Source organism: Myotis brandtii, unplaced genomic scaffold, assembly GCF_000412655.1.
Source record: "Myotis brandtii unplaced genomic scaffold, ASM41265v1 scaffold521, whole genome shotgun sequence".
NCBI lineage: Eukaryota > Metazoa > Chordata > Mammalia > Chiroptera > Vespertilionidae > Myotis > Myotis brandtii.
The window spans coordinates 128,153-152,426 of record NW_005369870.1 but is presented as its reverse complement, the minus strand read 5'-3'; the positions used below and the strand labels follow the sequence as shown (position 1 = coordinate 152,426).

The window sequence follows — 24,274 nt, the reverse complement described above, 5'->3', positions numbered from 1 at the left end:
GGACAGGCTGTGTTGGGATTTGGAATAGGATAGTGTCCAGAGGAAAAAAGACAAGGGGAATCCAAGACCACCTTTCCTTACTTTACATTTTAGGGCTCACTAAATAACTAAGAATATAGAGAGGGCAAGATGGGCAGGCAGGATGACTCAAGACTTCTGGTGAGAAATCCAAGAAATACATAGGGGAGAGTTGGTTCCATTTTGCCAAGCCTTCTGCACCTGCCATTTCCACCGGGGTGGTTCTGAGGTCATTGGCTTCTTGCACCTGTCAGTTCTCACATCTTCTTTTTCTCCACTTCTAGGCCCCAGTGCATCGTCCTAACAGGGGGACCCATGACAAGACCCGCTCTCTTAGACATAACTCACACCTTCACCAAGAACAGTGGCCTTTGCATCTGCTGTGAAGTCTTTGTGGTAAGAGCCACTTCATCCCAGAAAAGTGCTGCTCCTTTCCTGCTCACCTTGTGTTATTTTAGGTCAGCTGAATGGGTACATGCAGTGACAGGAGAATGGCAAGGCAGCTTGGACAAGAGCCCTTTTCCTGGGTTCATAGAGCAAAGACCGTGATCCTGAATTTAAATGAGTGGATAAAATGTCTTTCTGATTCCATAGGAGACCAACTAAAAGTGATAAATATTCCAAATGATGTCCTTTGAGTCAAGAAAAAGAAAGCTGGCCCAGAAATAAATAAAGAAAGTGAAGGCATTTGGGGTCATAACTGTCCACAGAAACATAAAAGGATGAAATGAGCCAGAGGATGCTATTAACAGATCAACTGAGGAGGAGAGAACCAGACATCATGGCCTTAACTGGGAGCACAGAGAATTTAGATTAGATATTTAGATAAACTTGATAACACTATACATATCTAGGAAACTAAGCCAAGTTTTCCATGTCTTAGATAGACATCACTCATAGCTGAACTAATCCCTTTTTTGTTCAGGAAGTATGTGGTAGACTAAAGATAACTTATTGGTGGGTTTCCCAGAAAGTATAAAAGTAAACACTAACAATTTAACCATAATTATTGACTGATAACCAATCTCTAAAGTGAAGAGAAAGCATTAAAATTATAACAAAATAATAAATCTAAGTCCTTCAAACCAGTCTATCTCTACTTGTATTCCCATAACTCTCACTCTCTCTTTTTCTCTTTCTTTCTCTCTCTCTCTCTCTCAAACACACACACACACACACACACACACACACACACACACACACATACATGCACACACACATACCATTCAAAATTCATAGCTACTTCAGTGTATTTTTAGAATAGTTACCAATTCTTCAAACATTTTCCTATAGTTTTTATTTGATCTACATAATAGCCCAGTGAGGCATAAAGAAAAAGAAGCCTTGTTCTCACTTTACTGATGAGAAAAGTGAGATTTGGGAAAATTAAGTTAATACACAGGGTCCAATGACAAGGAAGGGACAGGGCCAGGATGTCAGTCTAGGCCAACCAGTTGTGCTCTGTGTTACATCATGAGGAGAAAGCTTTAGCAGACTTGTATCCTGAGAGTGTTATTAGAATCAGGTACCACTACCTAAACACCCAATACCTGCCAGTGAATAATAAGGCCACCAGGAAGCTGTGTAACCCTGGGGCCAGTCAACTGTGCCATCATACAGGGGTTAATTTGTCATATGCCATCATGACCAGCACTTAGCATCTTTTTACACTTGGTAGTACTCTAACTGCTATATGAAGCTGGTTGGTCATATTATCTTTCCTCTCGGTGCTTATATGATAGAAACTCAAACAATATAACTCAATGCAATTATCCAGTGGGGGTTGAAAGGGATCCTACTGAATACATAAGATTGACAGGTTAAGTAATGACCAACTGTGACTCGAGAGGATTTTAAAAAATCTTATCAAGCACCCTTTTCTCATATTATCAACTTTGGTGCCCTGGATGAGTGGATTTCATTTTGGCCAATATAATACAGGAGTGGGTTTTGATGGAATAAGCAGTTTGGGGTGTTTTTCTTCTCCAGCAATTTAGAGAAAACTTAGTTTAGCAGGCAATATGATATCTTCAGGGCAGGAGAAATGAACTGGGAGTATAAACAGTCATATATTGGCAAGGGAGAAAAGGTCTTTTTATAGAGACAAAAGGTATTGCTTTTAATTAACCCTCTGCTGCTTTGACTATAATAAAAGAATGTGATACTGGGGTGTCATTTCATGTGAAGTAGGTACCTAAGTCTGTGCCTTCAACAGTCCTGGTTGTTTGACATGCATATTGGACCACATTACACATCACTGTGCTGGTCTCCCTGAGTCTTGCTCCCAGGTACTGAGGTTCTCTTGGGGACAGAAAATAGTTACTGCTGCAGTTAATGACTTTCCAGTTAGTTACTTTCTGTGAGCTCCTGGGGATGCAGGATGCTGTCAGCATTTTAAAAATGTTTTTCAATGTTTTCTATATTCAGTCGTCAATCATCTTTGGGGGAAAAAAAGTAGAAGGGGATGTTGAGAAAGTCGCCATTAGAAAAATTTTCCTAAAGCACAGTGGTTGGTGGTTAGACCAACCTTGTGGGGAAGGTTAAATAGTTACAGTGATGTTCAGGGATGATAATTTAATTTTTAATGCTAGGAAGCTAGTGCTCATGGGCCTTTGAGACACACGGTCAAGGTCTGAATCACTGTTTTGCCATCTATTAGCTGAGAGTCCCATGGGCACACAATTTAGTCTCCCTGTGCCTCAGCTTTCTGAGGGTTATTGAGAGAATTCTGTAAGATTAGCTTTCTAGTGCTCAGCTCGGTGTCTGTCAAATAATAAATGCCTGGTTAATTTGGGTTTTTATTGCTGATAGTGTTATTATTATGATTTTTGCTAATTACCATGGCTGCCATTTTCATTTCAAAAACATATCCCCTTCAATAGAAACCTAAAGCACTCTCTCTTAAACAAGTCCAGGCACTGGATCTTGAACTTTTGGAGTATCCAACAGCTTGATCAGGATGGAACAGTGAGAACTGTACTCCCACTGGACTAAATCACAGGACAGCAGGCTCTGTGTCTGTCCCTCTGGTGGCTTTTAGCTATTTGCAGTGCAATTATACTACAAGGAAGGAGCAAGGCTCAGAGCTCACTGATGCTTTGATGCTGGTGGGTAGATGGAAACAACCAAGGCATTTCTAAAGGGCTACACGTCATAGCCCTCAAAGCTGCTGAAATTGATATGAAGATGGTTATTATTACACCATAGCCCACAGTATAGCCTTCCAACTATCCGACTAACTCTTACACTCTCCTCTCAGAGCCTCTTCCTTCTCCAATGTCCTTTTCCTACTCAGCCTAAAGATTTCATATGAGGGACCCGTCATCAAGACAAATTTGGGGATCCTTTTTAAGGACTCCAGCTTGATAATTTAAAGTAATGTCTATTTTTCTCCTCTCAATTACCATATAATAAATCAGTGACATACTTATATCCCAAGAGGCCTTATATTCTACCTCTCTTAATAAACAGCTGCTAACTTTCTTTGTCATAGATGCTTCCATTTACATTTGAAATGAAATAAACCATCACAGATCAAGCTAAAGTCCCCTTTATAACCAATTAGTCCCATGACTCTCCTCCCTCTCCAGAGGAAACGCTATCCAAATTTTATTGGTATTCTTCTAGTCATTTCACACCTGTGTACCAAGATGTAAATTTAATTTGATTAATTTTTTTCCTCTTTAATATTCTTTAAGCCTTGAACATCCTGTCCTTTGCTTTCATTGTAAAAGAAGGCAGTTCAAGCATAGATAACCCAGAGAAAATTCTCATTCTTTCTCTGTCTGCAACATTTTCTTAATCTCAGTTTTCCTATCTACTAAGAAGAAAATGCATTCACTTTTTAGGTGCATCTATTCTCCTTAAGTCAATGAGTTTCTATCATGGTGTTAATAAAATAATGACATGACCAAGTACAGGAAGAAGGAAAGAACCTATGAGTGGGAACTAGGAAGCATGTTGAGATAAAATGTGGATAAATCAGAAAAGGAAAAATTCTTTTGGTCCAACCAGAGTGGCAATAAAAGCATAAGCAGAGCAATAGGACCCTCAATGTTTTGAAAAATAAAAGTTGGAAACGACACTGCACTTGGACCAAATTCCTCTATTTAATCCTAAGGATATTGGAATTCCTTTGCAAATTCTTTTTCATAATATTCATTTATTTGAAGTAGTATCACATCAACTTCTCCAGACTAAATAATTATAATTTCTTTATCCTTCTCTCAATAAATGTCAGTTATAATATATTCAAGATGTTTAGGGCTTCTTTGTTCAAATTCTGAATTAATTTATATACTCATATTTTGGATCCTAACTGAGCTAATCTCTGTAATATTTTAATAGGGTGATAAAATTCATTTTTGTGACTATGACATATTTGAATCTTGAATAATTATTTCCCTCTTTGTTAGTTTACTCTTTCCTGACTACATTTGTATTGCAGCCCTGTCTCACATTAATAAGTATGCTAAAAGGATATTATAATTTTTTTTAGCCAAGAGATATTCTGCATGAAATATTTTTATGACTTCTCAGTATGGCAAATTTAGGCATTAAAATAAATCTCTCTGTCACAGTTAATGTTTAATCTGGATTTCTGTATTACAAATAGACATGTTACACTGTATTTATTTAAAATAAATGCCAGTTTCCTCAGGGTTTCAAAGTCACTGTGGTGCAACTCAATATATTGATAGTCTGATACCTTTCTTAGCTGTTGGTTTTTCTTCTATTTCATAGCTCTTGTTATCATTGCATTTACTTGAATAAAATATTCCTTCTGAAGTTGATAAGGTCTAGAATGCCCCAGAAGGACTAGTGGTTCAGAATGCATTAAGCTAGAACCCTGAGGAAAATTTGACCCATAATGACATTTTTCCTTAGGCTAAGTCTTCTGGTTTACTAACTACCCTTCCTATATCTTTACCTTCTCCATCTTCATGGAAGGTTCTTGTTCTTTTAAATGTAATGTAAGTCATCCAAACTGTTTTGAAACGTTGTCACATGTACTAGAAAATATTCTGGTAGAAATAAGCACCTGAAGAATCTGATCCAATGTAAACAGAACCTTGAAGTGGAAGGGACCCCAGAGATCATCTAGTGTTGTGTAATACAACGTTAATACATGCCACAAATGTAATTTAAAAATTTTAGTAGCCAATTAAAAAAGTAAAAAAAAAACAGGTTAATGATATGTTTTATTTAATGTAATGTATCCAGAATATTAAATTCCATCGATATAAAATTATAAATGAGATATTGTGCTTTATTTTTCATACTAAGGCTTCCAAAATCAGTATGTATTTTACATTTCTAGCACAACTCCATGTTGACCAGCCACATTTCAAATGCTCAATAGTAACATATGATAAGGGCTATCACAGTGGGCAGTGATAAGCTAGACAATTCCCTTATTCTTTGAAATGTATAACCCACATCAAAAGAGGACAAATGGCAGACCCACGGTATCAGCTAGTCAGTGCCAGGGCCAGACCTAAACCCAACACTGGTTCCCAGTTCAGCCCTCTCCCATCTCTGTTGTAGAATTAGGTTGGGAGCTTCAATGAGATTGTGAACACTCAGTTAAGATAATAAAAATCAACTTTGGACAGGCACCTACTATACTCCAGACATTATAATAGGGACTTTATCATGACTACTTAGAACAACCTTGCAAAAGGACAGAGATTGTTATTTCTGTTTTCAGAATATCTAAAAGCTCAGAGATTATCAATTACCTCCAAAGTGGCCACATTTAGATTTGAAAACCATTCTGTCTGACCGAAAAGCCTGGTGTCTTTTCAGTGCATTGAAGCCCTTTCTCTCCAATCTGAGACCCTCTAAGAGTGCGATTCCAAGTGTGATCTGAGAACCAGCAGCATTCATGTCCCGGGAGTTGTTAGAAATGTAGAATTCCGAGTCCTATTCCGGACCGATACATTGCATCTTATCAAGATTCCAGGTATATTGTAAGAAATCTAAGACAAGTCAACAAAATCCAAATCTCTCCATGAATTGAAATAGTTTCCCAAGAAAATAATAGATTTGTACCCTGTCAGCACATGGCAGATACTCAGAAATAGCCTTTTGGATTGATTTGAAATAATGCAAGGAAAAGCTAGATTGGACCTTTAAGGTAGGAGGAACAAGAATAAAATTTTTAGTTAAAAATGAGTTTCCGGAACTCAAATCTGGAAATTACAAAATACTTCAAATACCATGTCAACACCTGCCCCCTTCTCGCTTAATCTCTTGTATTCTTCCTAGGCCGTAGGTATGTGAGCTTTTTTTCCCACCAGATTCCTTGAGGGAGTGGGAAATGTTGATTTAACTGAGTGGGAGTATGTTAACATTACAAGGGGAAATGTGGTGCAGCGGTATCCTTATCACAAAAAGCAACCGATGGGCCTAGTAGAATTGTCAAGGCGTGGTAGTCCACGGCAGGATTTGCAAATCATCATGCTCTGGTTCCCAAGAGCACTATTCATTTCTTGCCATTGGGCTCCGACTCTGATTGGTGTTCTTAAAAGAGGCTCTCGCTATTGAGTCAAAGGTAGATTGTGTATTTATTCTGAACTTCTGCCATCACATTTTTCGTATTTTCCTCATGTGCCATGATGCCCTGAGCTGTTTCTGTCATTCAGCAGGAGGCAGTTAATTAAGCAGGTATTAACACATCTGACGTTCTGGGTAGAAAGTGAAGAATGGGAGCAGCACGGTTCCTCTCCAAAAGGCTGAGTCCGCGTGAACCCCCTGTACTGAGGTGTTTTCCCTCTTTCCCATTTCTTAACTCAATGGGGCATCGCCAGCTATGTTTGCCTTTCAGAAAACAACAGCAGTGCGATGTGTAATAGCCGCGCTTCTAACCAATATTTCATTGTGTCATACAGGGACCGCGCAAGCTGTGTGTTAAAGAGATGAACAGTGGCATGGCGAAAAAGCAGGCCTGGCTAATAAAGAACAAAATCAAGGCGTTTTATGCTGCAGTGGCTGCAGATTGTTTCAGGGATGGTGTCCGAAGTCTCCTTCAGGTAAGGCTAGCATTGAAGGAGTGAGTACAGAGGCAAAGGACAATTAGCACTCCACGCTGATGAAGCTCCCAGAGCAAATGGACGTGGGCAGTCTAATGTCAGAGATCAATGCAGATGGATAAGGATTACATTTTGAATTCCTGGAGATAGGAAAAGCAAAAACAAAAGCGGAGAGGTTCTATTACAATCAACTATGAGTCATGCACTAGAAATGGGAAATGAGGTTGCCTTTGGCCAACAGCATACATTCTGTCCCCATATTTATTGAAATGCAAATTTGTTCTGATGGTTGACGACATTCAGGATCCTATTAAAACTTCAAACTATTTTTGCATCTAGCAATGCTCAAGTGAAACATTCTTTTCCTTTTTTCTTTTGCAAATGGTATGAGGGCAGCTGCTAGGCTAAATAAATGCCTGGTGATCAGGATGTAAAATCTCGCTATCCTTTTAAATTATTTCCAGAATGTTGACTAAAATGTAATAATTTCTATGGTTCAACACTAAAGCCTACAGGTCTCCCATCTTTTCTCACTCATTATGTCTTTTTTCCTCCCCTTCTATAGTAAGTACATAAATTCTTCCCCTTATTATTTCCAGAATGTTGACTAAAATGTAATAATTTCTGTGGTTCAACACTAAAGCCTATACAGGTCTCCCTTTTTTTCTCACTCATTATGTCTTTTTTCCTCCCCTTCCATAGTAAGTACATGAATTCTTCCCCTCGTTCTGATCTTCATAATTTGGAGTGCCAGTTTCCTTAAAATAATCCAAGAGACTTTGGCTTTCTAATTATTCTTGCATTAACATAGTTGAATAGCCCTGATTCTACATTTACCGAATGAATCATTTAGCTTTCAGAGCGGCCACACACAGGAGGGTCAACATTCCAAACAGCATCCAGATAACTCTGATGCTGGTGCAGGCAGAAAAGAAAAAATATGGCTCACATGGTAATATTTGGAGATTAAGAGTCTTCGATGCATTCTTGTCTCTAACATCCTTGACGAGCACTTGTGCAGTGGCTGCACAGGCAGAGAGCCCATTTCTGAAAGACCTATTACCCCAATGAGCCTCTTTTCATCTGCTAACCCATGGAAATAGAGGTCATTGCAAGATGCTGATTTTTCCTTCATTCTCAAGCTACTTTTCAGCAGCTCTTTGATTAAATATGTTGGGAAGGTTACACATTTAATGTAAAATTATCATAGAAAATTGGAAAAGTAATAAAAATTTTCACTGGAAATAGGACAACAAACATAATAAGAACAGGGAGAGAAAAGACATAGGCATGAAAAACAACTCATTATGAATCCAGAAGAAAAAAAGACAGTGCGTAAAGCTTGTTCTCATGAGTTTCTTAAAAGAAAAGTGGAGTCCAGAGAGGTCATGACAAAGGGCAGGACAACGTGGTAACAAAGGGAGGCACTGACAATGATACCATATTAGATAAAGCCTTCTATGCATCTAAGAAATTATGGTATGAATGACCACATCCCCAAACTGTAGTCATGGGAAAGACTACACCCATACTGCCATATATCTGCCCTGGGCCAAATGAGCTATTCTGTTACCTGTACATTTCTAAGAACAATATACAAATGTATATTCTGGAAATAATTTAAAAGGATAGAGAAATTTTACATCCTGGCTGTTACCTGTACATTTCTAAGAACAATATACAAATGTGGTGGAAGCAAAGCTTAATTTAGGAACCCTCCATCAATGCTTAACCAGGCATTTATTTAGCCTAGCAGCTGCCCTCATACCCTCCATCAATGCTTATCTTCTTCTACTTGCTACTGTCCTCTCTAAAACTTCCTGTTCTGGTCATTCGTTTCACTATTTTCATGATTCAGAATGCCCTTCCTTCACTCTTACTTGTCAACATCTCACCAACTTGCAAGATCTAGGACAAATGCCACCTCTTCCATGAAGCCACCCATGAATCCTCAACTGGAATTCAGGGTTTCTTTCTTTATGCTTCCATATGAGTTCCTAGTGCATTTGCACTTGAACTAAAATTATTTGTGAATATCTTGTTTCTTCCACTTTATTCTAAGCTCCTTAAGGCCAAAGAATATGTTTCACTACCATGCCACAGCACCTAACATAGTACTTTGCAATTAATAGGTGCTCAATAATATTGCTAGATTAAATTTAATTAACTGAAAGTCATATCCTGTCATCTAATGGGGGGAATGAAACTTCTGATATGGAAGATGGCTATTAATGATACTGTCATATAAAAGAACTGGGTTCTGGAAACACAGCTCATTTACTCTTCAATAAATAATGTAGGTAGAAGTTTCAGTGATTTTGTATATAAGAATTTTCCAAACATGGATTTTATTGCTAATGACATTATGGATATAACAGGTGGAAATTAGCTTTGAACCACTAAGTTATAGCATGCATGCCAACAGTTAAGCCAACCCTCACTTGATTTTAAATTATTGAACCATTTTAATGAGTGTGTCAGAAGAAATGCAAATGACTGCTAATTTAGAAAAGCTACATTTCTGTCATCTAAAATCCATTTATGGCTGAGATGATTTAGAACTAATCTTTCTATTTTATGCTTGGGTATGGGCATGAAGGACATGCACTGAAATGTAATCTAATCTTCCGAATCATCAGAACATTACTTCAGTGCTCTTTCAGACCTTATTTTTCATTTGCAGTGGTGGTTTCCTGGTACAGTAAGGATTGCCCATGTGTTTATCTCCTCTGTTTAGGCCTCGGGCTTAGGAAGAATGAAACCAAACACTCTGGTGATTGGATATAAAAGAAACTGGAGGAAAGCTCAGTTAACAGAGATTGAAAACTACGTGGGAATCATACAGTAAGTGATGCTTTCAAGATGTGTTGCTTATAAAGCACTAACCAGGGCAGTACATGACACTGTTATACTAGATTCAATTGCCTGAGAAGAGGACATTCCCCTGGTACTCTGAATTCTTTACCAAACCGAAAACACGGCCAATAATAGAACTTGAGGGAATCATAGTATCAGAGGAAGCAGGATGGGGGGAATTCGGTGTCAAAGAAAAAAGTCAACATTAAGAGTTACAACCTTAAAACCTATTCATGAGATTAAAAACAAAGGACAGGTGGTTACTAAAGGAATTTTTCTTTAAAAAAAACTGGAATCTTGGACTAGCTGGTGTGCCCAATTCAGTCATTATCTTCTTCTGAGCCTTGGGGAACGTAGTTACTAGCCCAAAGCTGCATTGTTGATATGATGGTGCCATATGCCAGTTGCCTCTGCCATGTAGCAGTGTTGGTTAGTGCACAAAGAGTGAGTTTTCAATAGTATGTGACATCTGATCCTTAAATATTGGGAGAGTCTTGGGATAAAGGTAATAAAATGAAGCAGTGTTGGTTAGTGCACAAAGAGTGAGTTTTCAATGGTATGTGACATCTGATCCTTAGTCATTAAAGGATGAGTGGGCACCAGGCTAATGCCCTTAACATGAGCTACCCCATTTAATTCTCACAAGAAGACTTTGAAGTAAGCACTACTATCATTCCCATTTTATAAGTAGAGACATAGACATTAAAACTTAAAACGTGCAGAGTTGTGTAAGTGACAGAACTGGAATTTTAACCCAGGGTCATCAGAATTCAAAGTTTAAGCTCCTGACCACAGGTTATGCTGCCTCAAGAAGTACTTATACAGCCTAAGTGTTGCCTGGCTTGCTTCTTGCATAAGAGCGGAGACAAAAGCTACACTTATGAAAAGGCACAAGGCATCCTCAGTGACCTTTCTAGAAAATTGATCCTTTCTTCCAGGCTTGAAAATACTTAGCCAGATTCATCTCAAGGGAGACAATGTTAGCTATGGTCAGCAGCCATCTTTGTGTCAACGGCTCTGAAAATGGAAGATTTCCTCCGCCCAGGCCTGGCTTTGCTCTGACTTCATAGCACAGGGTAGAGAACATGCCCTGAGATGTCTGAAAAGTCCATAATAAATCCTCACCCATTAAAACAAGCATACACTCAGTACTTGTTGTACCAGGCTATGTCCTCTGGCTCCTGCTGGAACGAGCACCACGTTTGTCATCATTTGGGGGAGATTTAGGCAACATAACAAAAGCATTCTAATATTAGTTCCACTAAAAAGAAGCATAAGGAAATAATTTTTACCTTCTGAAATTATATGCATTACTGACCAAACAGAAATTCACTTAGCCTTCCTCCTATAGGAAACCCATGCGTTAAATGCATTCTCCTGAACTGTGTTCCTCAAACATACAAAGTCCGATGCCACGTGCTGCCATCTGCCTCCTGCTGGGGCACCAGAATTTTGCCAGGCTCAGCAAACAGCATTCTGATAGGTTTAGAATCACAGTCAGTTGCTGGCCTGACGTTCTTGGAAATGGGTTTAGATATACTCTCTGTTATCCAGACTTTTCAGTACAATTTCATTTTTACCTTTGAGGGGAAAAGGAATGTCAGGGCAAGAAATTTTATCTTCACTTTGGGAATGAAAAGAAATAAGTAAATCTTAGTCATAGAGTCCATTATTTGATACAAAATTACCTGGAATCATATTCTAACCTCCCCACCAAACAGTTTAGAAATTCAAAGAGACCAAAATAAATCAAACCTAGTAATATTAAGCTGAAGAAACTTCTGACCTTTATACCAAATTAATGATTGATCTTTTGGGTAATAAAGTTCAGTGTTAAGGTGGCTCAAATTTGTATAGTATAAAATTTAGCTGGCTTGGTAAAGTTAAATGACTTTACTACCATAGCCATGGGGTCAATACAGAAGGAAGACAACCATACAACCATATTGTGTTATATTTCTCTTTCTGATTTTTGGGGCTGTTTTGTTGTATGGCTTAAAGCGCAGTTTTATTGATATCATAAAGATATTTTTACAATAGTTAAGTACTTTAACATTTTTCTTTGAATAAAAGATTTTAAATACCTGTAATATTCTTAAGTATAGAAATTTTATCTTCACTTTGGGAATGAAAAGAAATAAGTAAATCTTAGTCATAGAGTCCATTATTTGATACAAAATTACCTGGAATCATATTCTAACCTCCCCACCATCCCAAACAGTTTAGAAATTCAAAGAGACCAAAATAATCAAACCTAGTAATATTAAGCTGAAGAAACTTCTGACCTTTATACCAAATTAATGATTGATCTTTTGGGTAATAAAGTTCAGTGTTAAGGTGGCTCAAATTTGTATAGTATAAAATTTAGCTGGCTTGGTAAAGTTAAATGACTTTACTACCATAGCAATGGGGTCAATACAGAAGGAAGACAACCATGCAACCATGTTGTGTTATATTTCTCTTTCTCATTTTTGGGGCTGTTTTGTTGTATGGCTTAAAGCACAGTTTTATTGATATCATAAAGATAATTTTACAATAGTTTAGTACTTTACCATTTTTCTTTGAATAAAAGATTTTAAATACCTATAATATTCTCAAGTATGGTATAAGTTTAATCTGTACTAGTTATTGTTGGCTGCGTTAACAAATTATCTCAAACTTAGTGGCTAAACACCACACAAATTTATTAGCTTAAGGTTATGTGGATTAATATTCTGAACACTAACTGGGCTAAAATCAAGGTGTGGGCTGGGCTATATTACCTTCTGACGGTTCTAGGAGAGAGTTTATGGCCTTGCCTTTTCTAGGGTCCAGAGGCTGCCCATTGCTCATGGCTCTCTTCTTCCATCTTCAAAGCATTTGATGGGTCAAATCCTTCTCACATCACATTACACTAACCTCTTCAGCCTCCCAACTTCACTCTCAAGGACCTTGGTGATTGCACTGGGCCCGCCCAGATAATCCAGGACAATCTCCCCACCTCAAGGTTCTTAGCCTGATCACATCTGCAAAGTCCTTTTGCCATGTAGGGACATACTCCACCGGCTCCAGTGACGGAAATGTGGGTGTCTTTGGGGGTCTGAAATTATTCTGCCTAACACAGAATCCAAATATTTCTGTGGAACATATTGCCTGCTTTTTATAATCTAGGACAATTAGAAACAAGATTTATCAGGAATTTACTTTGTGGCAGTTTTACTAGAATGGGTCTATTTTGTTAAGTAGAGATCACGTATGGTTTTGCAACCAAAAGCAAATGAGTGTTACTTAAGTGAAAAGTTAAAGCAGACAGTAGTGAAATGTGAGGCTGCTGATATAAGATCCTGACTTTAAAAGCCCTCATTTGCCATATTAAAAAATGTGGACCATATTCTGTAAGCAATGAGGAGGAACTATTGAGGAGATGTAAGTGAGAGAGTAATGTGGTCAAATTTAAGTATTAAATCTCATATTCATTTTAAATGAATAGTCATACTGTACTGAACATCTTTATATCATTATTTGAAAATTTAAGTTTACGTTGGCTATTGAAATCTTATTTGTGTACAGTGAGTTAATCACAACCTGCCTTGTTTCTGAGGGAGGGTGACCCAATGAAAGGGTCCTGGGCTCCCGATCCAAAGAAGATTGAACACAGGAACTCCCAAGGGGAGAATTTTAAATGAACTCAAAGAACTCATTGGTTTTCCCCATATTTACGGGCAGAGAAAAAAAAATTCTACAAAAATGGAGATAAAAGAAAGCAAGGCTTTCTTTCCCTTACAGATAATCTAATTCCATGTAGTGAAGGCACAACAGCCAACTTCAACAGCATGGGGTTGCCATGAAGAAGCACTGCTTCAAATGGTTTGTCCAAAGTCACTGGTGAAGGGTCCTCAGAGGAACTGAGACATTTTTAACAAGGAACTTGACGTCAGAAATGTTGTAGGATTCTTCCTCAATAGATAGAGATTTGGCTGATAATTTCCAAGGGTCTTTGCAGTCTGAAAATTCTCTGTTCTAGATATTTCAGTGATTCTTTTGTTTACATTAGAAAATAATCAATTTTTTCAAAAAGTATGTTACAAGCTCTTAATTAAAATTCTAGTTGATAGTATATTTGAGTAAATTGGTTCCAGAGTAAATGAGTTAGTTACCTTTACCCAGAATATGTTTTTTTAAGGATATAAAGGGAAAACAACCTAACAGAAAGCCATCAACTCTTGGTTGTTTTTAAAGTGAATTTCCTTAGTTTAATTACATTAAAATCCTAGAAACAAGTTTACTATTTGTCCAAAGCTGGAGGATTTAAATCACTAACCACTTTGCTTCCACTTTCAGCGATGCGTTTGATTTTGAGATTGGTGTGGTCATAGTCAGAATCAGCCAAGGCTTTGACATCTCTCAGGTTCTTCAGGTACAAGGTATGTACTTTCTTTATTCAACCAACAAATATTTATTGAGCCTCTACTCCACAGCTGGCATGGAGTTCTAGGTGCAGGGGTTAGACCAGTGCACCATATGGACAAAACCCCATAACAGCAGAGCTTACATTCTTATGCTGACCTGAGGTTTGTACACTTCCCTGCTTTCCCCATTGCTAACACAGGTGGCCTTTGTCCTGCTAACCAGAAATATAGAGTACTCCAGGGCTGTCATCAATTATTCTTCTTATCACAAAACCACAAAGCCAGCATCGCTGAAAATAAACACCTTCGGTAAATTAACCTGCCGAATTAATTTCTGCAAGATGTTTCAGAAAAATGAAGATTAATTCTTTCCTCGGAAAACCACGTATTTTGTCTTTAAGAGTCTATGACCTAGTTTACAACTCACATGGAAATGAGCCTGAATGTATCTTGCTATGTGAATCACGAATGTAAGCCAGAGGCAAAATCACTAACTCAGATTAGTGACTCTGCTTCTTCTCTAGGACAGTGGGCCCACTTACACAGGATTTTTTAAATTGACCTGCACAGTTCAATTGACTACAGTTCAACTGAAGCTCACAGTTCACTTGACCCGTGCAGTTCAAACCCACGTTGCTCAGGGATCAACTACTTGTTAAGTCTTAAAGTTTAAACATACCCTTTTGTGTATAAAATAAAGAACACATCTAAACAGTCACTGAAGGATTAGGACAGGGTAGTAATCCATGACTTATCTCTTTAACTAAACTTTAAAATGGAGCCCGCTGAAGACATGGCACCACAGCAGGATTTTTGGGGTACCTCTTATGTAGCAGCCATGATGTAGGTATCAGTACTGGGTACAATAAGATGAGTAAGAGTCTGTGTCCTCAATAGACTCACAGCCTAGAAATGGAAATGAGTATATGATGAGTGTGATGATGGGTATATTTATAGGGTATTGTGGGAAAGAGAGAAGAGGCATCTAAGAAGAAGGCTTTCTGGAAGAAATTTCCTTTGTTTTGAGACCTCATGGATGAGTAGGAGTTAACTAGGCAATGTGTTGGGGAAGAAAAAAAATGAGAGAGTTTGGGGACTAGCATTCCTGGCAAAGAGGAGAGCAGTAGCAAAGGTGGGAAGGCAGGGGAACATGGAAGAACGCATGGGCAACCAAAAGCAAATGAGTGTTACTTAAGTGAAAAGTTAAAGCAGACAGTAGTGAAATGTGAGGCTGCTGATATAAGATCCTGATTTTAAAAGACCTCATTTGCCATATTAAAAAATGTGGATCATATTCTGTAAGCAATGAGGAGGAACTATTGAGGAAATTTAAGTGAGAGAGTAATGTGATCAAATTTAGGTTTTAAATCTCATAATCTTTCAGTTACATTGGCATGGACTCAGTCAGGACTGTAAATGAAAACAGAGAGACAAATCAAAAAATATTTTCATAATAATAAAAACTAGAGAGGGTGACAGCCTGAGCTAGAGCGAGGGATGGAGAGAAAAGGACAGAAGTACTTTGGAGGTACAAAAGCAGCATTTGGGATTGGTTGGATGTGCAGAATATGGGAGAGAGAGGAGTGGAAAAAGATTCATTCCTTGGCTGACTAAATGAATGATGGTTCTACCAATGGAAATGGGAAACACAAGAAGAGCAGGTTTAATGAAGGGATGCCTGGTTCACTTTTAAAGAATCTCCTGTGGGAAATTCTACTGGAAATGTCCGATAGGCTGTTAGACAGTCCTGGTCTTAAAGGAGAATGGTGAGCAGGAGATGTAGATTTAGGATATATTATGGGCAAAATTGTATCCCCTCAGATTTCATGCGTTGAAGTCCTGACCTCAGATGTAATTGTATTTGAAAATGTGATTGTTAAGGAGGTAAATAAGGTAAAATAAGATCATTAGGGTGGGCCTTGATCCAATAGGACTGATGTCCTTATAGAAAGAGATTAGGATACAGACAAGCAAACAGAAAAGTGGGATGACAGCCATCTATATGTAAGTAAAGGAGGCATTAGAATGAAATAAATCCTACCAGCACCTTAATCTTAGACTTTTAGTCTCCAGAACTGAAAAGTTATTTTGTTAAACAAGTCTGTGGTATGTGTTATTGTAGCCCTACTTATGGGCCAAATTGTATCCCCTCAGATTTCATACGTTGAAGTCCTGACCTCAGATGTAATTATATTTGAAAATGTGATTGTTAAGGAGGTAAATAAGGTAAAATAAGATCATTAGGGTGGGCCTTGATCCAATAGGACTGATGTCCTTATAGAAGGAGATTAGGATACAGACAAGCAAACAGGAAAGTGGGATGACAGCCATCTATATGTAAGTCAAGGAGACGTTAGAATGAAATCAATCCTACCAGCACCTTAATCTTAGACTTCTAGTCTCCAGAACTGAAAAAGTTATATTGTTAAGCAAGTCTGTGGTATGTGTTATTGTAGCCCTACCAAACTAATAAAGTTTTTAAAAGGAGACATACTAGTGAAGGTGAAACTACAACACTGGAAAATATAGCCCAAAGAGAGGATGTAATTGAGAGCCCCCAGGCACAGGAAAGGGGCCCTAAGGAGGAGCAGGAAAGGAGCTATCAGAGAGGCAAATGAACCAGAAGTCTGTGGTACCGTGGCAGCAGAGTGCTCAGAGTGAGAAGAATCATCAGAATGGTCCAGGACACCAGAAAACACCAGAAAGATTTGTGAATAAAATGTAATTGACACAGCACAGATAAGCTTAGTGAGAGTAATTCCTGTAGACCAGTGTTGACAGAATCCAGTTAACAGTGGGTTGAGGAGATAATATGAGATGATAAAGCAGAGAATATGGATGTGGCCAATCATTTTGAGAAGTTTAGATGCTAGGGAGAGGAATGTGATTGAGGAGGTTTACTATAGGGAGAGATACAGACCTTAGAATAGAGAGAAAGGCATATTTTCTGACTAAAAAAAATGGGCCCAAGAGAGTGGGAGAGATTGAAGATAAAGGTAAAACATAGGGGGGGTGGGGAGTAGCATGCAGGAATGACCCATGGAGTAAGATCCTGGAGGAACAGGAAGAATCAGGGGAAGAAAGGGATGGAAGAGTTGGCCTGAGATATAAGAAAAATGCTTCATCTTCTAAAATTATAGCAAAAGAGGTGAGAATTGATGATGAAATGCGTGGTTTTGTAAGAGTTCAGTGATAAGTTGAGGAGGATTGTACACAGTAATCTCAATTTTTTTTTTGAAGTAAAATTATAGCAAAAGAGGTGAGAATTGATGATGAAATGTGTGGTTTTGTAAGAGTGCAGTGATAAGTTGAGGAGGATTGTACACAGTAGTCTCAATTTTTTTTTGAAGCTGAAGCAATTTCTCTAGTTTTCCAGTTTTTATCCAGTGACGTTTGGTCTCCAGAGTATAGGAGGATCAACGTTTTGTTGGGTAGGTCCAGCAGAAAGAAAAAGCCTGTGAGGGATTTGAGAGTGCAGGTGCCTGATCGGTCCAGATTCTATTTGTCATTTCACTAGTCACCATCATAGCAGAAGGAAACAGGAGTGGATTAGGTGAATTTTCTGATGCAACCATTCTGGTGTGTTGTAAGGGAGGAGAAGAAAGCAGAAGAAACTAGAAATCAAGAGTTTGTATAGGGTAAAGAACCACTATCTGATATGTACACTCTGATTATATACAAGAGCTTTAAAAATATTGAGAATAGAGTTCATCCTATGCAAAATATGTTTTTGGTATCTTCAGCCTTCCTTTTTTATGCCCCTTCCTCTTTTTATGGACCTTTTACATTTACAGACTAGATAAACTAATTTCCCCCTCAGCATTCATGATTAATTTATACATTCCTTCCTAGTTGAACTTAATATCCTAGTGGCAACAATAGCTAACATTTTGAGTAGTTGCTATGTGCCATGTATTATGTTTCATGTTCACATATATTACAACATTAATTACCCCAACTATCCTCTGAAGAAAAGTATGATCATTGACCTCACCTTACAACTAATGAAACAGGCTTACCCAAGATTCACAAGGCTGGTAGTCAGTAGAGCTGAGATTCAAACACATGTCTGTTTGAAGCACTATTCTACCTTTTAAAAAGGAAAGTCAGAGAGGACAATGACTTACATAATGAAAGGCAATGGTAAAATCTGAGATACAGAAATGGAACAAGGGTATTTCCACCTATTCCTTCAAAACCCAACATAGGGACTGCTTGGCTGTGGTAAGATAGACATGATGTTGAGGACAATTATAAGAAGCTAATCTTAAGAGACCTGCTGTGTTGCTAAATTTCTCTATTTACTTTTATTTTGTCTGGTTTTTTGTGCTATAATGTTTTACCATCTAAACAATGAGAATACAAAATATGATTGTATTTACATTACATATTTGCTTTATATGTGATGTTGATCTCTTCAAGCTGAAAGATGTGATGTAGCTAAAAAAAAAATATGGCTCCCACCCTTCACTGCTCCATCCCCCAAAATGCACCATCAATTTAGTTCTATAAAGCAACAGGGAAGCTCATTCTGTATGTAGTATTTCTGAAAGAATCCTGGCAGTGAACTGAGTCCCCTTTTAATTTCCCAAGGGAAGTAAATGATTTATATCAACTTTGATGTTTGAAATATTTCTGCTTCTTAGTCAAGAAAGGGAAAATACAGTTGGATGCTAATAAAATAATTAGAAGTGCCAATTACCTAGGGTAAAAAAACATTACACAAATACTACATGAAGAACATGCAGAAAACAGCAGCATAATGATAGAAATTAACTTTACGCCACATTTCCATGCATTGTTTTGAAGTTTATGTAATTTACGACACAACCCTCATATTAGATTTTGAATTGGAAGAAATAAGCTTGTGTTTCATTATATTATACTGTAATATAAGGCTTAATAAGAGCCTGATAAATCTTAAGTATTGCATTATGCTATGTTAATGATTATCATCATAGATTTTCCAACACAGGCACCAAGGTGTCATCACACATTATAATTTAAAGGAAATATTAGCAATTCTGAGTGCCCATATACTGTAGTTAATAAAGCAGTGAATAGAAATCAGCTTTATAGGTAATTTGCCAGCTAATGACAATTATTTCTATACCGTGTCACAGGCTTATGTGAAGAGAATAACTTTTTGTATAAATAAGATCGATGCTCATAACACTCTCACTTACGTACTGCAGCAACTCATCCAATACTGGTGGCTGATAGTGTCTCTTAATATATTAATTTATTGCCCAACAACACAAAAAACACAGTATTTCATGTTGTTCACTTCCCAGGAGTATTCAGCAAGTTTGCCAACTTCAACAAAGAGTCTATATTATTCTGGTAGGAACTAAAGTGATGACATGTGATTTGCAATATATTGCGGTCAAGTGTTCCATGTAAGAGCTGCACGATTTATGACCATCTCAGAGCGCGGGGATTCTGCTGTGTCTGAGGAAGTGGCTTAGCAAAATAAAGACAGATGGCAGTGTAGTAAATAATTGCTTGATTGGAAGGTGACCACTGCAGGATTGCTTCCTGCCTTCAGTTCAACTAGACTTCGCTGGGCTATGGCTCATTGATTCATGCGAGCATTTACAGCTTTGAGTTGATTGACCAAGGAAAGAAGCATAATTGAATAATTAATAAAGAAAAAGGATGCTGTGAAGTGGGAGGGATGCCATTCCTCAGGAGGTTCCCCTGTTCTCCCTTCTGTTGTGAGATAATTGACTACTCTCTCTCCTGAAGATTCAAAGGGAACTGTAATGAGTAGACTCTTGCCTGTTTCTAAAAGACATATTAAAAAAGAAAAGACAGGATAGAACAGTGGAAGCAATCTTGGCAACTAAATTGAATTTCAAAATATGGTTACTCCAGTTGATTACCACACAAGCCTAATATGCTAAGTCCTGACCGTTCGTTCCCTTCGACCAGTTGCTATGATGCACACTAACCACCAGGGGGCAGATGCCCTAACTGGTAGGTTAGCTTGCTGCTGGGGTCTGGCCAATGGGGACTGGGCGAGACGGGCCAGACACACCCTAGACGAATCCGTGCACCTGGTGGTTTTGGCCTGATCCCTGCAGGCCAGTCTGAGGGACCCCACCAGTGCACGAATCTAGTCAATTTATAAAGCACTTGAAAATAGAGTAACTACTATTCAAGTGATTTGGCGTGTACATGAAGATGCAGCTCAGGATTCACTCTCTGTTTTTACTATGAGAAATGTTTGGGGCTATGTTTGAACAATTGGTTAGAAGCCCACTCAACTGAGAGACCCTAAAGCCTAAGCTTTTTCATACAACCTCAGGGATTCTCTTCATCTTGGAATGAGAGTAGGGTAGGATTTCTCTCTCTCTCTCTCTCTCTCTCTCTCTCTCTCGTATTGTTGCTTTCCGAGATGATGGAGTATGGAATTATCTAACATGGAAGATTAAAGTTCCCACCTAATCCCACCTGTACTACCTTCTGTCATATTCCACCAGTCCCTGTTTCCATACCTCTGTATACGCAGTGGTTCTCAACCTTCTGGCCCTTTAAATACAGTTCCTCATGTTGTGACCCAACCATAAAATTATTTTCATTGCTACTTCATAACTGTAATGTTGCTACTGTTATGAGTTGTAATGTAAATATCTGATATGCAGGATGGTCTTAGGCGACCCCTGTGAAAGGGTCGTTCGACCGCCAAAGGGGTCGTGACCCACAGGTTGAGAACCGCTGGACTATACAGGATTCATTTCACTTCTTTCAAACACTGTCTTTTGTACCTGTCCCTTATACACACGTTATATGCCCCCATCCCTGGCAACTATCCACTTATTTTTCTCCCGTTATAGAGAAAATACTTTCAAATGGTTTGAACTGTATTAACAGCACTGACCTGTTCTCTCTCTCTTTTTTTTCCCCAGCAAACTATTCTTGAGTACTCGTGTTGGTGGGTTGGTGGTAGGCACTAGCAGAGAGGCGTGGGCTCAACTAAGAATGTGAGAGCGGAAGTATGTGAAGTAGAAACATAGGGTCTGGAATCTGACAGACCTGGGTTCAAATCCCAGCTTGACCCTTTTTGGCTGTGTGACCTTAGTCAAATTACTCGTCCTCTCTGTGTTTCACTTCACATTTTCCAATTGGAATAATTATAGTACCTACCTTACAGGTTTATTATTTTGCATTAAAATATATGATGGCTTCCAAGGGTTTGGCATTGTACCTGGCACAAAATAAGCTCTCAATAAGTGGCAGTAATAAAATATAACCTAAGCTACCCTCCAGGAGTTTGCAGTTTAATGGGGTAAAATACACGTGTATCTTAAAACTACATTTTGTGCCCCACAGTGATAGTTACTGGGAAAAAAAAGATTGAAACAAGAGTATTATAGAAATGTAGAGCATTATGTAAATTTCTCTGATTCGGAAATTTGTGGATGGTTTCTTTAAAAAAAAAACTGCAGATTGGGTGTTCCTTCAACAGGCGGTCAAGCACATCATTGAAGAAGGATGGTAAAGAATTGAAAGCAGAAGGCTTGGGTCACCAGCTGTGCAACCTTGGACAGATCACTTGAACTGTCTGAACCCAAGTTTCCTTTACATTAAAGTGGGGAGACTATTACCAGCTCCGCCTGCATCCCAGCACTGGTGTTGGGATCAAATAAGATACTGTGTGGAAAGGGCTTTGTGAACCCAGAAGGTCACAAAGGGAGTTGTGATGGTGGTGGTGGTGGCAGTGATGAAATGAGTCATTTTCATTGTCAGCCTCGTGGACATCAGTTTATATCTATCCGTTCACTCTACCTTGGCTCACCCACCTTGTGCCTAATGGTCAGCTAGCCAGCACTCCTGTTGAAAGAAATGTGTTGACAAAGTCTGCTCTTGATTTCTTATGCAAACAGAGGCAAGCAGTCCACCCGATAGATAAGTCAGAACAGAGCATCAAACATCACTGCTCCTTAGTGCTGAAATGAGAAAGGGAGGGAGGGCACAGAAGGGGGCCTTAGATGACCTACAAAGTGAATAATTAAGAATGAACTCTAATAAGAACTTGCAAAATCTCAGTGCCTATTCCAGATGGCCACGCGAGCAGATTGTAGCCTTTAGAATAGACTTTGTCTCCATCGTCTTTGAGGGAACTGCCAAATCTGCCTCATTCAAACCAAGTCTGGTTTTGTCTCTCAGGCTGGGAGTTTGCAGTGTGCTCTGTCCAGGATGGGCTGTGTACATACCTTCAAGCAAATTGTTGGAGCAGCTCCCAGTGCACTCAGCCAGCTGACTCGGTTACAGAGGAGGATTTATCTTCTCTTCTCCTTTGTCCAAACTAGAGGACAAAGAACATGGCAACTAGTGGCTAATCACGGGGTGCACTGGGGCCAGCCAAAAAAGGAGAGCAAAAGAACCCCTCCCCACTGTCCTTGCAGTCGCCCCCAAAGAAACTCACAAATGTGCACCTTCCAGCTAACTGCAAAGAGCAGTGACTCCACAGCTGCCCCTGCAGCGCCCCAAAAATGTTTATGACAGCTGTGGTGGGGGCTGTCACCCAGGCCAGGATGCTGCCGATGTTGCTACTCTGGGCAGCCTGCCATGTGTACCTGTACCGTTAGGGTCCTCCCTTTACAATTGAGGGACTATAGTTTGAGGAATTAACTTGCATTATACCATGTGCCTGAGTGTTCCGGTTCCCCTGAGGATAGGGGTTGGGGGTTAATAAGACAATTCTGAAATAATAGTAATAAGCCAAAAGCAAATGGTCTTCAAAGTTGGAAGCATGCAGGGTTTGGAATCAAGCAGACCTCTTTGTGGTTGAACCCTGTCACTTGCTGGGTGAGATCATACAAGTGACTCAACCTTTCTGAGCCTCACTTTCTTCATCCACAAAATGAGAATAATCATAGTAACTAGCTCAGAGTTGTTGCTGAGGAATAACAGGCAGCACAGTCCCCAGCACCTAGAGAGTGTGTGATAAACAGTAACTGCTAGAATAAACCCCGGGCTTTCCAAAATACTCACTTTACTTTGCATGACTGAGCCCATTTCCAGGAGTTGCATAAATACTCAGCCTAGAGAATGCACAGGCTGCTTTGTTCTTTAAGGAGCTCCAAAGCCCAGTGCAAGAACTGTTGTTTATTCTTTTTGCAGTGCTAGGGAAAGGGGAAGGTTACAATTTTCCATTTCACAGATAGAGAATCAGAGGCGTAGAGAAAATCAATGACTTGCTTCATGTCACATAAAGCCAGCAGCAGAGCCATAATCGGTCATGACCTCCCCGTGCAATGCAGCCTGCGTTCACCTTTCAAAAGTCAGGGGTAAGCAACTCCTGTCTGAGCTTTAATACCATCAGTCTAATTTCCCAGATTTTCTATAGCTGCTGGTCTTGAGAACCTTTGAAGCTTTGGGGAAATCACATGGGTGATTTGACCTTAAATCTCATGCCACTGGCAAAAGATTAATTGCTAAGACCTGGAAAGGGGCCAGACAATTCCGTGCAGCTGAATAACAGCACCGTCTAGGGATGTGCCTGTCCTGACAGATTTAGTTAGTGCATAATTGATAAATCCAGAGTTTGTATAGCTTCGCTTCCCAGATAGATAAGGCAACAGGCTCCGAGGGCTGACATTTACAGAAGCCCTACCAGTGTTGCCTATCATTGGATCTCGGTTTTCTGCTCGCTGTCTCGGAACATTGCTCATTTCCTACGGCTGTGTTCTCAGCAGACAAGAAGATGAGGGGGTCTGACAAGAGGGCCACCTTGCTCGCTGTGAGCGAAAAGCCCATTACTCCTTAGCACTGCCATCTGACTGCTTTTGAAGTCTTTACTTACCTGATCCAACGCAGGCTGAGGTCAGAGAATGATGCAATGCATTACATGGCAGCTAGGAATTTTTCATCACAATCAGAATCCAAAAAAGATAAAAGGCAGCCAGTCACAACATCCAAGTTTGGATAGTGGACCTAAACCACGGGCAGGAAATTCTGCACAGCCCGACT

The 24,274-nt window shown here is 39.1% G+C and overlaps 1 protein-coding gene across 4 annotated transcripts in view; it reads left to right on the top strand.

Annotated features, from left to right (window-relative positions):
- The window catches only part of SLC12A1 (solute carrier family 12 (sodium/potassium/chloride transporter), member 1), an 89,752-nt gene that overhangs the window by 46,932 nt on the left and 18,546 nt on the right, over positions 1-24,274 (top strand). For all 4 annotated transcript variants that reach the window (XM_014548777.1, XM_005877497.1, XM_005877495.1 and 1 more), the window contains exons 17-20: positions 303-414; positions 6,912-7,052; positions 9,790-9,896; positions 14,229-14,311. In XM_014548777.1, the coding sequence (XP_014404263.1) occupies positions 303-414; positions 6,912-7,052; positions 9,790-9,896; positions 14,229-14,311 (443 nt within the window). The remainder of the gene's footprint in view (positions 1-302; positions 415-6,911; positions 7,053-9,789; positions 9,897-14,228; positions 14,312-24,274) is intronic.